The sequence below is a fragment of the Vipera ursinii genome (assembly GCF_947247035.1).
Source record: "Vipera ursinii genome assembly, chromosome: Z".
Classification (NCBI taxonomy): Eukaryota; Metazoa; Chordata; class Lepidosauria; order Squamata; family Viperidae; genus Vipera; species Vipera ursinii.
The window spans coordinates 3,432,792-3,444,979 of record NC_139517.1 but is presented as its reverse complement, the minus strand read 5'-3'; the positions used below and the strand labels follow the sequence as shown (position 1 = coordinate 3,444,979).

Below are 12,188 nucleotides of genomic sequence, written 5' to 3'. Positions count from 1 at the left end.
CGGGCAGCCGGGGGGTCTTGCAGCGCCGGCGTTGCCCTGGCTGCTGCCTCGGCCGCCTCCTCTTCCTGGCTGCTCTCGCTCTGCCCATCCGCTCTCCTCCTCCTCCTCCTCCTTCCCTCTCTTCCTCCTCCTCCTCCTCCTCCTTCCCTCCGCCGCTTGCGCGCTAGCTGCCTGCCTGCCTGGCGGGCTGCCTTCCTGGGCTGGCAGGAGAGGAAATCGATGCCACTTACACCTCCGCGGGAAGAGAGCGGGGACCAGCAGGCGCCGCTGACGCTCCTGGCCGGCGGGGTGGGCGGGGGCGGCTGGAGGAGAGAGAGGGGAGGAGGGGGGGCGCCACAAGCCTGGAGATCGTCAGCGCCGCTCGGCTGCCTGCCTGCCTGCCTGCCTGCCTGCCTGCCTGCCTCGGCTGGCCGGCCGGCCGGCTGGCTGGCTGGCTGGCTTGGGCGGGCTCCTCCAGCGCCGATCCCGGCTCGCCTCCTTCGGCTCAGGCAGGCAAAAATCGATGGGGTTCGCCGCGCCGGGGCTTCCCCATTGATTTCCACTGGCGTCCGCCTCCCAATGCCCGCCTCGGTCCCTGGCGCGGCGGAGCTGGCGGCTGCCTCGCAACACAATGGAATAATCAATTCAGCCCTCCGCCGCTCCCTCCCTCCCTCCCTCCCTCCCTCCTCCGCTCGCTCGCTCGCTCGCCCGCCCGCCCGCCCGTCCGCACACGCGCGCTCGCTCCCTCCCTCCCTCCCCCTCCCGCCCCGACCGACGGCGTGAACCCGCCCTCCCCTCCCCGGCCGAGCGGGGGGGGGAGGGGGAGAAAGGAGCCGCTCCGGCAGGTGCAGTTTTTTTTGGGGGGGTTACGGGGGCAGGATTAGAATCGGGGGTCCCCGGAGGCAGCTGGCCGCGGGGGGGGAGGGCAGAGCCGTCCTTAATTAAGGCAGGGAGGGAGGGGGGGGCAGTCCTCGATTTACGACCCTTTCCTTAGGGAAGTAGCTAATCGACCCTGGGAAGTAGTCCTCGATTTACGACCCTTTCCTTTCCTTAGGGGAGCAGCTAATCGAGCCCGGGAAGTAGTCCTCGATTTACGACCCTTTCGAGCCCGGGAAGTAGTCCTCGATTTACGACCCTTTCCTTTCCTTAGGGAAGCAGCTAATCGAGCCCCAGGAAGTAGTCCTCGATTTACGACCTTTCCTTTCCTAGGGAAGCAGCTAATCGACCCCCTGGAAGTAGTCCTGGATTTACGACCCTTTTGAGCCCGGGAAGTAGTCCTCGATTTACGACCCTTTCCTTTCCTTAGGGAAGCAGCTAATTGAGCCCCGGGAAGTAGTCCTCGATTTACGAGCCTTTCGAGCCCGGAAAGTAGTCCTCGATTTATGACCCTTTCCTTTCCTAGGGAAGCAGCTAAGTGACCCCAGGAAGTAGTCCTCGATTTACGACCCTTTCCTTTCCTTAGGGAAGCAGCTAAGCGACCCCCGGGAAGTAGTCCTCGATTTACGACCCTTTCCTTTCCTAGGGAAGCAGCTAATCGACCCACTGGAAGTAGTCCTGGATTTACGACCCTTTTGAGCCCGGGAAGTAGTCCTCGATTTACGACCCTTTCCTTTCCTTAGGGAAGCAGCTAATCGAGCCCAGGAAGTAGTCCTCGATTTATGACCCTTTTGAGCCCGGGAAGTAGTCCTCGATTTACAACCCTTTCCTTTCCTTAGGGAAGCAGCTAATCGACCCCTGGGAAGTAGTCCTCGATTTACAACCCTTTCCTTTCCTTAGGGAAGCAGCTAATCGAGCCCGGGAAGTAGTCCTCAATTTACGACCCTTTCGAGCCCGGGAAGTAGTCCTCGATTTACAACCCTTTCCTTTCCTTAGGGAACCAGCTAATAGTTCCTGGGAAGTAGTCCTCAATTTACAACCGTTTCCTTTCCTAGGGAAGCAGCTAATCGACCCCGGGAAGTAGTCCTCGATTTACGACTCTTTCAAGCCCGGGAAGTAGTCCTCGATTTATGACCCTTTCCTTTCCTTAGGGAACCAGCTAATCGACCCCCGGGAAGTAGTCCTCGATTTACGACTCTTTCCTTTCCTAGGGAACCAGCTAATCGACCCCCCGGAAGTAGTCCTCGATTTACGACTCTTTCAAGCCCGGGAAGTAGTCCTCGATTGACGACCCTTTCCTTTCCTTAGGGAACCAGCTAATCGACCCCCGGGAAGTAGTCCTCGATTTACAACTCTTTCCTTTCCTAGAGAACCAGCTAATCGACCCCCGGGAAGTAGTCCTCGATTTACGACCCTTTCCTTTCCTAGGGAAGCAGCTAATCGACCTCGGGAAGTAGTCCTCGATTTACGACCCTTTCCTTTCCTTAGGGAACCAGCTAATCGACCTCGGGAAGTAGTCCTCGATTTACGACCCTTTCCTTTCCTAGGGAAGCAGCTAATTGAGCCCTGGGAAGTAGTCCTCGATTTACGACCCTTTCAAGCCCGGGAAGTAGTCCTCGATTTACGACCCTTTCCTTTCCTAGGGAACCAGCTAATCGACCTCGGGAAGTAGTCCTCGATTTAGGAAGGTTTCGCTTAGGGACGAGTTATGAATCCCTGAAAAGTAGTCCTCAGGCGGTGTGACAAGTTTCGTTTAACGGAGAACGAATTAAACCAATGTCAAAAAGCAGTCCTCGGCTTACAATGGCTTCGCTTAGGGGGGGGGGGCGTTGTTAATCGGTGAAAAGTAGTCCTCGACTTAATGACAGTTTTCGTTTACTAAGGAGAACAAAGAAAAGTACAACCGTTTTGTTTAATAGGGACGAATTAGTCAGTTAAAAGTCGCCCTTGACTTAACGACAGTTTCGTTTAGGGACAAATTCTTTATCCATTAAAAATAGTCCTCAACATGACAGTTTGGTTTAATAGGGACGACTTAATCAATTAAAACTAGTCCTCGAGTTAGGACAGTTTTGCTTAGAGATGAATTATTAATCCATTAAAAGTAGTCCTCGTTTTATGACAGTTTTGCTTAGGGATGAATTAATCGATGGAAAGAGTCCTCGACCTACAACAGTTTCATTTAGGGATGAATTAATGGATGGCAGATAGTCCTCAAGTTATGACAGTTTCATTTAGCGATGAATTAATCAACTGCAGTTAGTCCTCGACTTATGACAGTTCCTTCAGTGACCATTGGAAGTTGCAACCGAAAGGAAAAAAGAGACTCCTCACCATTTTTCACACTTATGACCCTTGCAACCTCCCTGCGATCACGAGATCGAAATTCAGACGCTTGGCAAATAACTCGTATTTATGACGGTCGCAGTGTCCCCGGCTCATTGGATCCCCTTTTGCGACCTTCTGAAAATCAAAGTCTGGGGGCGGGGAGAAGCCAGATTCACTTAACGACCATGTTTACTAACTTAACCACTGCAGGGTTTCACTTAACAGGTGTGGCAAGTCAGGTCATAAAATAGGGCAAAATTTTACGGATGGAAATTATGGGCTCATTGTGGCCTTAAGTTGAGGACTGCTTGTAATAATTAATAAAGGTATTTGGTGGGGGTCATGACGATGATGTACTTGGGGGTGAGTTTGTCTTCCCAGACAAGATAACCCCCCCTCACTTGATAGTCTTACAACAGCCTGACCAGGTAGGCCAGTGCAGGAAGGCATCTTCTTGACCCTATGAGACAAAGAGAGGAAGTTTGGATGGCCAGCCATCCTGAACTCAGGTAGTCCTTGACTTACAGCGGTTCACTTAGCGACTGTTCAAAGTTACAAGAGCCCTGGGAAAAAGTGACTTACGATCGGTCCTTGCACTTACGACCGATGTATTGTGATTTGTGATGTTCCTAGCCAGCTTCCAACAAGGTCAATGGAGGAACCTGGATTCACTCAACGACCTCATGACTCACTTAACAACCAAAGTCACTGAGCCTTCCCAGCCGGTTTCCAACAAGTCAATGGGAGAAGCCGGATTCATTTAACAAGCAATGGGATTCACTGAACAACGGTGACCTGCTTAATAACGGGGGCAAAAGAGATTGTAAAATCAGGAACCGCCTTGCTTAGCAATGGATATTCCAGTCTCCATTGTGGTCATAAGCCGAGGACTTATAATCTTATAATCACATGGTGGGGGGTAGAAATCACGCACCAGGGCTTTGGCAGGGAAGCAGATGTGGCCCAAGACTCGCTTAACAACCACCTTGCTTATCAACGGAAATCCCGGTCTCCATTGTGGTCGTAAGCCGAGGACCAGCCCTATTTTTCTCAATCTTGGCTTAGAGCCCCAGAAAATGGGACCGCGGCCATTGTCTCCCCACCTTGCAAGGGTGGATGCCCCAGCTGTGGGCCCCATCCTCCCCAAATTTAGCACCCTCCAGATGTGACAAGAGAGTGGAAAGCCAAATAGCTCAGGCAGAGAAAACTTGCTTTTCCAAAGCGCAGGAAAATTTGTTGATCTGTTGTTGTTGTTTTAAAAAAAATTGCAACCTACAAAATGTTGCTTGGTGCTTATTATAAGCGATGATGACGATTATCCCTCTGGATCATTTATTCTAGCTAGGAAGATTGCCCTTCCCTTCCCCCCCCCATCACTTTCCTCCCGGAAAAAGAGAATTTATTGCAAAAAAAAAACCACAACCAAACAAACGAGGGGGTTATTTGATTTTATTTTATTTTATTTTTTTGCAAAAAAGGGAATCTTCTTAAAACATTCGGGGGAATCTCAGATTAGGTTCTTGCCCACCCGTGCCCGGCTTGGGCAGGTCTCCCCCAACCTCTACCTCCCCCCCCAAAAAAAAAAAAAATACTGGGAAGAGGTGGGGGGGAATGGGGAAAATCTGGCTTGTCCTTCCGCCCAGGGAACCCGGGAATGTTGGCTTGCAAGGAGTTAAACCTGGGCCGTTTCTCTCTCTCCCCCCCCCCCTTTTACACCTTCCCGGGTTGGGAATGCACCCCCGCCCCCCCGCCGCTCTTAATTGCAGCTTTCCGGTTTCCCTGGCAACGGTGATCGAGGGAGCGAGACAGTCACATGGGGAGAGGAATAAAAAATAGAACAGCCAGAGGAGCAAATTAAAAAAAAGTGGGGGGGGGAAAGAAGGAGCAAGGAGGTAGGCGAGCGGCTAAGGTACCTGCTGAGGGGGCGGGGCGGGGAAACTACGACTCCCAAGCGCCCTTGCGCCGCTCCCGGCCTTTTGCGCAGCTGCCTTGCCTTTCCCCACCCCCGCTGAACGTCCGAACGAGGACTTGGGTCGTCCCCTCTTTGTTTTCCCTTTGGAAAAGCCTCGCCGGGCTTGCGGCTTCGCTCGGCCCGGCGAGCCCCTTTTGCAAAGGAGGCTGGGAGTTGTAGTCCAGCGCGAACATGGAGCGGGGCTCTGCTCTGCCCGCAGTTCCGGACCCCCAGCCGGGGAAAGGTCAGTGGCTTGCTCCGAGGATGGGTGGAGGGGGCCGAGGCGGAGTCGGAGCAACGGGAAGGAGTGCAATTAATCCGGATTAAGATAACAGTGAACTCCCCAAGCCTCATTCCAACCTTCCTCCCTCTCCCACTCCCCCGCACCAGGCCAGGCTGCTGCCGGCTTTTGGCTGCCTGTTAAGCCTTGTCCGGGCTTAGCCTTGCAGTGAACCAGGCAACGTGCCATTCACACGAAGGGGTCAGTTGCAAAACTCGTGCAGTGAACCAGGAACGTTGCGATGCACGTGAAGGTAGGTCTCAGGTGTAAAGTTGTGGGGATTTGCTAGTCCAGATCGGAAAGCCATAAAGCTTGGTCCTTTGATGACTTGTGGACTTCAACTCCCAGAATTCCTCAGCCAGTGGGCCTGGCTGAGGAATTCTGGGAGTTGAAGTCCACTCTATTTCAGGTCTTCAAACTTGGCCCTTTGATGACTTGTGGACTTCAACTCCCAGAATTCCTCAGCCAGCGGGCCTGGCTGAAGAATTCTGGGAGTTGAACACCACTCCTCTTAAAAGTCTATTTTGGGTCTTCAAACTTGGCCCTTTGATGACTTGTGGACTTCAACTCCCAGAATTCCTCAGCGTGCCTGGCTGAGGGATTCTGGGAGTTGAAGTCCACTCCTCTTAAAAGTCTATTTTGGGTCTTCAAACTTGGCCCTTTGATGACTTGTGGACTTCAACTCCCAGAATTCCTCAGCGTGCCTGGCTGAGGGATTCTGGGAGTTGAAGTCCACTCCTCTTAAAAGTCTATTTTGGGTCTTCAAACTTGGCCCTTTGATGACTTGTGGACTTCAACTCCCAGGATTCCTCAGCGTGCCTGGCTGAGGAATTCTGGGAGTTGAAGTCCACAAGTCATCAAAGGGCCAAGTTTGAAGACCCCTGCCTTAAAGGTTTCTTTTACGTTTTTCCCCCTGACCCACTTTAGGTGATGTAGCTTACAAACCATGGTTTGTGCTTCATTAGCTTGTACAGGTGGTCCCCAAATTACAACCATTCATTTAGTGACTACGATATTCAAAGTTACAGTGGCACTGAAAAAAAGTGATTTACGACCATTTTTCACACTTACGATCTTTGCACCATCCCCGTGGTCATATGATCAAAATTCAGTCGCTTGGCAACTGACTCAATATTTATGACGGTCACAGTGTCTCAGGGTTACGCGATCCCCTTTGGCGAACCTCTGACAAGCAAAGCCAGATTCACTTAACGACCGTATTATTAACAACTGCAGAGATTCACTTAACGACTGTGGCAAGGAAGGTCGTAAAACGGGGCCAAACTCCCTTACCTGCCTTGCTTAGCAACAGAAATTTTGAGCCCAATTGCGGTCGTAAGTCGAGGACTGCCTTGGTAAATGCATCTCAGGCTGATTTTCTCCTGAAGTCATGGCAAGGCAAGGCAGCCCCTCAGAGGCCTGGGTTCAAATCCTCCATTAACCGTGACGTGGAAGGGCCAGTGTTGTTCACCCACTGCGGTCTGTCCCACCAACCTTGAGGCTGATTCTAAGTATAAAATGGATGGGAGGAAGCATCTTCAGGTCAAGAAAACAAAGTTGTCATTAAATGAAAAATGACCTGTTTCTGAAACAGGAAGGAAGGAGGAGTAACACAGGAAATGCTATTTGGGGAGATCAGAAAGGTATTTTTTTCCCCAGTCTAAGGTTTCCTATAGCTGCAACCCTGTTGTGTTTTTAAAAGATTAAGGCAGTGGAAGATGGTTTCTGTTAGTCAAGCACTCTGATTTTGCTAGGAGGTAAGCCTCTAAAAGGGACTTAGAAGATTAAAAAGCCCCTACACAATTTTGAGTTCAAAGCCCTATCAATGTATTTTAAGATATTTTTCATCAGTAGGTTCTCCAAAACAGCAAAAGCAGCTGAGCAAGTCACCAAGAGCAGAATCCAATTTGTTGCGGAAAAAAATCGTTACGATTCTTTACAATTTTGGACTCTTTCTCTTTTTTTGTGTGTGCCTCAGATCAGATTTCCGGAGACATCGAGGTAGAACAGAAATTTATTTTCGAGCCCAACACCATCGAGAAGTTAGCCGAGCTGGGGGCAATCTTGGAAGGCCATGTCTCTTTTCGCGACAGCTACTATGATGTCCCTGATTGGTGCTTGACACGAGCGGATCATTGGCTGCGGGATCGCGAGGGGGTGGGCTGGGAGCTAAAATGTCCCCTGGTTAGGGTGGTGGGAAGCAAGGGGACCCCATGTGCGGCAGAGACAGATAACCATCTGTCCTCTCCGGTTTTGCAACCACCGAGGGACACAAGATCGTCCCACGCAGCCACCCAGTACCAAGAAGTGACGTGTCCCCAAAATATTGTGACACGCCTCTGTGGTTTATTGAACAGAGACCCAGGACAGAACTGGAGTTCTTGTGTGAACAAAGCAGTAGAAGAACTGGGCTTGCAGGTGTTTGCTAATTTTGTGACCACGCGGCACAAATACCGTGTGGGGGATTTGCACGTTGATCTGGACATGATGGATTTCGGCTATGCCGTGGGTGAGGTGGAAGCCGTGGTCCAGCAGTTAGAAGATGTCCCTGAAGCTCTGGAGAAGATTCAGAAGTTTTCCAGGCAGCTAGGTAAGGCTGATCGTCTTCAGTCTTGTGGGTTTGTGTACGAGTGTGTGATAAAATTCAATATATATTTTAAAAAAATGATCAGATGTCTTCATCTTGAATGCCTTCTCCGCTTGAGAAAAGGGACATTAGGAAAGTTTCAGATTGAAGTTGACACCACCTTCGTTCGTTTCTACTTGGAATTTTGCTCAATTTTTTTGTTCTACCTTTCGATAAGAAAGAAAACTCTTTTCTGCTTCTTCTTCCTCTGCTAGGTTTGGAAGAAGGAACCGCCATTCCTGGCAAGATGTCGGTGTATTTGCACAGATTCAGACCCGCCCATTACCAGGCCTTGATGGAGGCCGGAAATGTGCGGAAAGTGATAAGATAGTGATAGATACAATGGAGGCTCAGGATGGAAAAGTCTGATGGGTGAAGAACCAGGATGGGGACAGAAAGTTTTATCTCCAAACTACGGGATAGTCCAGAATTATCTTTAAATTAAATTAAATTATCTTTTAAAAAATTTTTTAAAAAAGCATTTCAAATAAACTCTCCTTTTCCTTCCAAAAATATTGTAAGGATAATTTCATTTTTTTATTTTTTTTAAAAAAAATTGGTACTGGAACTCTTCACCTTTCCTTCCACTGTGTTTCTCAAGTCTTAGCAAGGCTGGCTAGGGAATTCTGGGAGTTGAAGTCCACCCATCTTAAAGGGGCTAAGATTGAGAAACACGGCTTCAGCATTTCGTGAGCTTGACCTGACATCACAGCAGGTGAGCCAATGACTGAAGTGGGGAGGGGCTTATTGGCTGGAAAGAAAAAATCACTGGATTGTTCTAGAATTATCTGGGGGAAAAAGGCTTTGTCCGCGATCAGACTTAAAACAGCTTGAAACGTGATGGGAGATCAAGAGATGGAAGAAGGAACATCTAAACTTAAGGAAGCCCAGCTTTTTAATCTGAACACACACCGTCTAGCCAACTTGGCCCTTCTTGCTACATTAACCTGGTTGGCTCAGGGTTTCGACAGCCGAAAATTGTGACCTAGATCAGGGGTAGGCAACCTTGGCTCTTTTATGACTCGTGGACTTCAACTCCCAGAATTCCTGAGCCAGCCATGCTGAGGAGAAATGGAGAGGTTTCCAAGCTGAGCCATGCTGCCTCAGGAATTCTGGGAGTTGAAGTCCACGAGTCATAAAAGAGCCAAGGTTGCCTACCCCTGACCTAGATTAAAAAGGGGCAGCGCTTGGATGATGTCATTAGGGCTGCCCTCTTGACCTCTGATTTAATAGGTTTTGTCTCAACTTTTAAGATTTGTGGACTTCAACTTGCAGAATTCCCACAGCCCAGGGGTAGGCAACCTTGGCTCTTTTATGACAGCTGGCTCAGGAATTCTGGGAGTTGAAGTCCATGAGTCATCAAAGAGCCAAGGTTGCCTGCTCTAGGCCTAGGCCGCATTATCTTCAACTCCCAGAATTCCTGAGCCAGCCATGCTGAGGAGAAATGGAGAGGTTGCCAAGCTGGCTCAGGAATTCTGGGAATTGAAGTCCACGAGTCATAAAAGAGCCAAGGTTGCCTACCCCTGCCCCAGCCAAACAAAGCATGGTGGTTTGCTTGATGTTGCTTGCTCCGCTGGTGAGCCTTCCTCTCTGCTCCAGCTGACCAGGGATGGTGGGAGTTGAGGACCTCCGTGGTTAGCTTTGACCAGGGTTTATGAACGAAGTATGGGCTGGCTTGGAATATGGCAGGCTTAAGCTGGATTATCGTGCTCAGGAAGACACACGGTTCAGCCTCAATGAGAGACGTGAACTGGTTGGGCAGACCTTCTGAGAAGAACTGAAGGGAGACTTGACTTCCTCCAGTGTCAACATGTTGGACAGGTGGGCTGGAAGCTGGAGACCAGGGCAGGAGAGCTGATAGCTCAGGGTTTACCCATTTGTGCCCAACATGGCTGATTCATCCTTCAAGATGTGAGAAGCTGGTGGGACACCACGGAGCAAAGTTCCCCAACCTTTTTTGAGTTGTGCACACCAGCCGGCCACTCACGCGGCCCTCTTGAGAATAGACTACGGGCTGGTAGTGGGCTCCAGCCCACAGGTTGGGGACCCCAGCCCCATAGAGGACATCTCTATGGTCCTTGGGAAAAAGTTCAAAGAAGATCAGCTAAGATGATTGAAGGCCTGGAGACTTAAAACATGAAGAACGCTTGCAGGATTTGGGTATGGCCAGTTTAGAGAAAAGAAGGACTGGTGGGGGGTGGGCATGATAGCGGTCTTCCAGTATTTGAGGGGCTACCCCAAAGAAGTGGGGGGGTCAACTCATTTTCCAAGACAAGAAACAAATGGGTGGAAACTAACCAAGGAGAGAAGCAACCTGGAATTAAGGAGACCCTGAACAAGGAGAACAATTAACCAGTGGAACAGCTTGCCACCAGAAATCGTGGCTCCTTCCGTCAGTGGAGCTTTTAAAGAAGAGACTGGACAGCCACTCGTCTGAAATGGGAGATAGGTTCTCCTGCTTGAGCAGGGGGCTGGACTAGAAGACCTCCAAGGTCCCTTTCAGCTCTATTCTGATTAAGTTTCTTCCCTTGGTTTAGTTCGTGTTATGGCGGGGGGGGGGTCTCCTGAGGGGTGCGTGTCTGTGGGACGATTTAATTTAATTTTAATTTAATTTTTTAATATTTCTATACCGCCCTTCTCCCGAAGGACTCAGGGCGGTGTACAGGGCCAGATCTGTGTGTGTGTGTGTGTGTGTGTGTGGGAACCCTGGGACAGAACCTCTGAATTGACTCTTCCGAGGGAGAAAATCCGTGCGCGTGCCGCTGTTGTCGATACGACAAGTGGCTTCTCTCTGCTCCGTTCTTTATTGCCATTGATTTCCATTTAGTCTCGCTGCCTTGTTGTGGAGTTTCCCCATCTGGCTGATCAATTGAATTGATTTCCTGGCAGTTGAAGTGAGGAGGGGCGGGGGCGGGGGGAGGAAAGCTGCGGAAGAGCGATCGGGATTCCCGTATTTACCACCTTCCCACGTGTGTGTGCACCGCACTCGGCCACGGCCTGGCTGCTGCCCGCGCGTTGAGAAGTCCTGCTTCGGAAGTACGCCGTAGCAGAGCCCCCTCACCACCACCCCTCCACGATTTACAACAACGATTCGTTTAGTGACCGTTGAAAGGTTTACAACGGCACTGGGGGAAAAAGAGGGGGACTTACAGTATGACAGGTTTTCACAGGTTTCCCGCCTTTTCGTGAGATAGAAATTCAGACGCTCGGCGACTGTTCCGGACTTAACGACGGTGGCCGTGTCCCCGGGTTTCATGCGATCCCCTTTTGCGACAGGCAAAGTGGTCTTCCTTCAGCTGGTCCTCGGCTTAACGGCCACGGTTGAGCCCAAATGTTCCATCGCTTGAGTTTTGTCCCCATTTTTATGACCTTCCTGGCCTCCGTTCTTAAGTGAATCACTGCCGTTGCTAAGTTACTACCCCGGTTGTTAAGTGAATCTGGCTCAAAACCCCACCACCACCACCCCACTGACTTTGCTTGTCGGAAAGTCGCAAAAGGGGATCACATGACCCGGGCACACTACGACTGTCATAAATAGGAGCCAGTCGCCAAAGTGTCTGAATTTTGATCACGTCACCAAGGGGAGGCTACGATCCTAAGTCGCTTTTTTCTGTGCTGTTGTAACTTTGAATGGTCACTAAGCGAATTGTTGTAACTTGTCAACTTTTAAGATTTGTGGACTTCAACTTGCAGAATTCCCACAGCCTAGTGGGTAGGCAACCTTGGCTCTTTTATGACACCTGGCTCAGGACTATCAATAATAATAATAATAATAATAATAATAATAATAATAATAATAATAATAATAATAATAATAATAATAATAATAATAAAAAGTTGGAAGGGACCTTGGAGGTCATCTAGTCCAACCCCCTGCTAAGGCAGGAAACCCTATACCATTTCAGACAAAGGGCTGTCCAGTCTCTTCTTAAAAACCTCCAGTGTTGGAGCATTCACCGCTTCTGGAGGCAGGTAGTTCCACTGGCTAATTGTTCTAACTGTCAGGAAGTTCTAGGTTGTGGATGATTTTCAAATGATCAGCATTATCATTAACTCATTGAACTATGAATGGAAAGATGCTCTTACCAAGATTAATCAAGTGCCCATTGCTCAACGCACAGTGGATCATGTATGCAGGATTTTAACCA

The 12,188-nt window shown here is 49.9% G+C and overlaps 1 protein-coding gene and 1 long non-coding RNA gene across 2 annotated transcripts in view; both read left to right on the top strand.

Moving 5' to 3' along the window:
• Positions 1-12,188, top strand: part of LOC310649446 — a 313,283-nt gene that overhangs the window by 221,294 nt on the left and 79,801 nt on the right. The gene's annotated exons all lie outside the window — the stretch shown is intronic.
• THTPA (thiamine triphosphatase) lies at positions 5,191-8,726 on the top strand. Its single transcript, XM_083376469.1, has 3 exons — positions 5,191-5,378; positions 7,393-8,004; positions 8,256-8,726. The coding sequence occupies exons 1-3, from the start codon at positions 5,327-5,329 to the stop codon at positions 8,369-8,371; spliced, it is 780 nt and encodes a 259-aa protein (XP_083232595.1). The 5' UTR covers positions 5,191-5,326; the 3' UTR covers positions 8,372-8,726.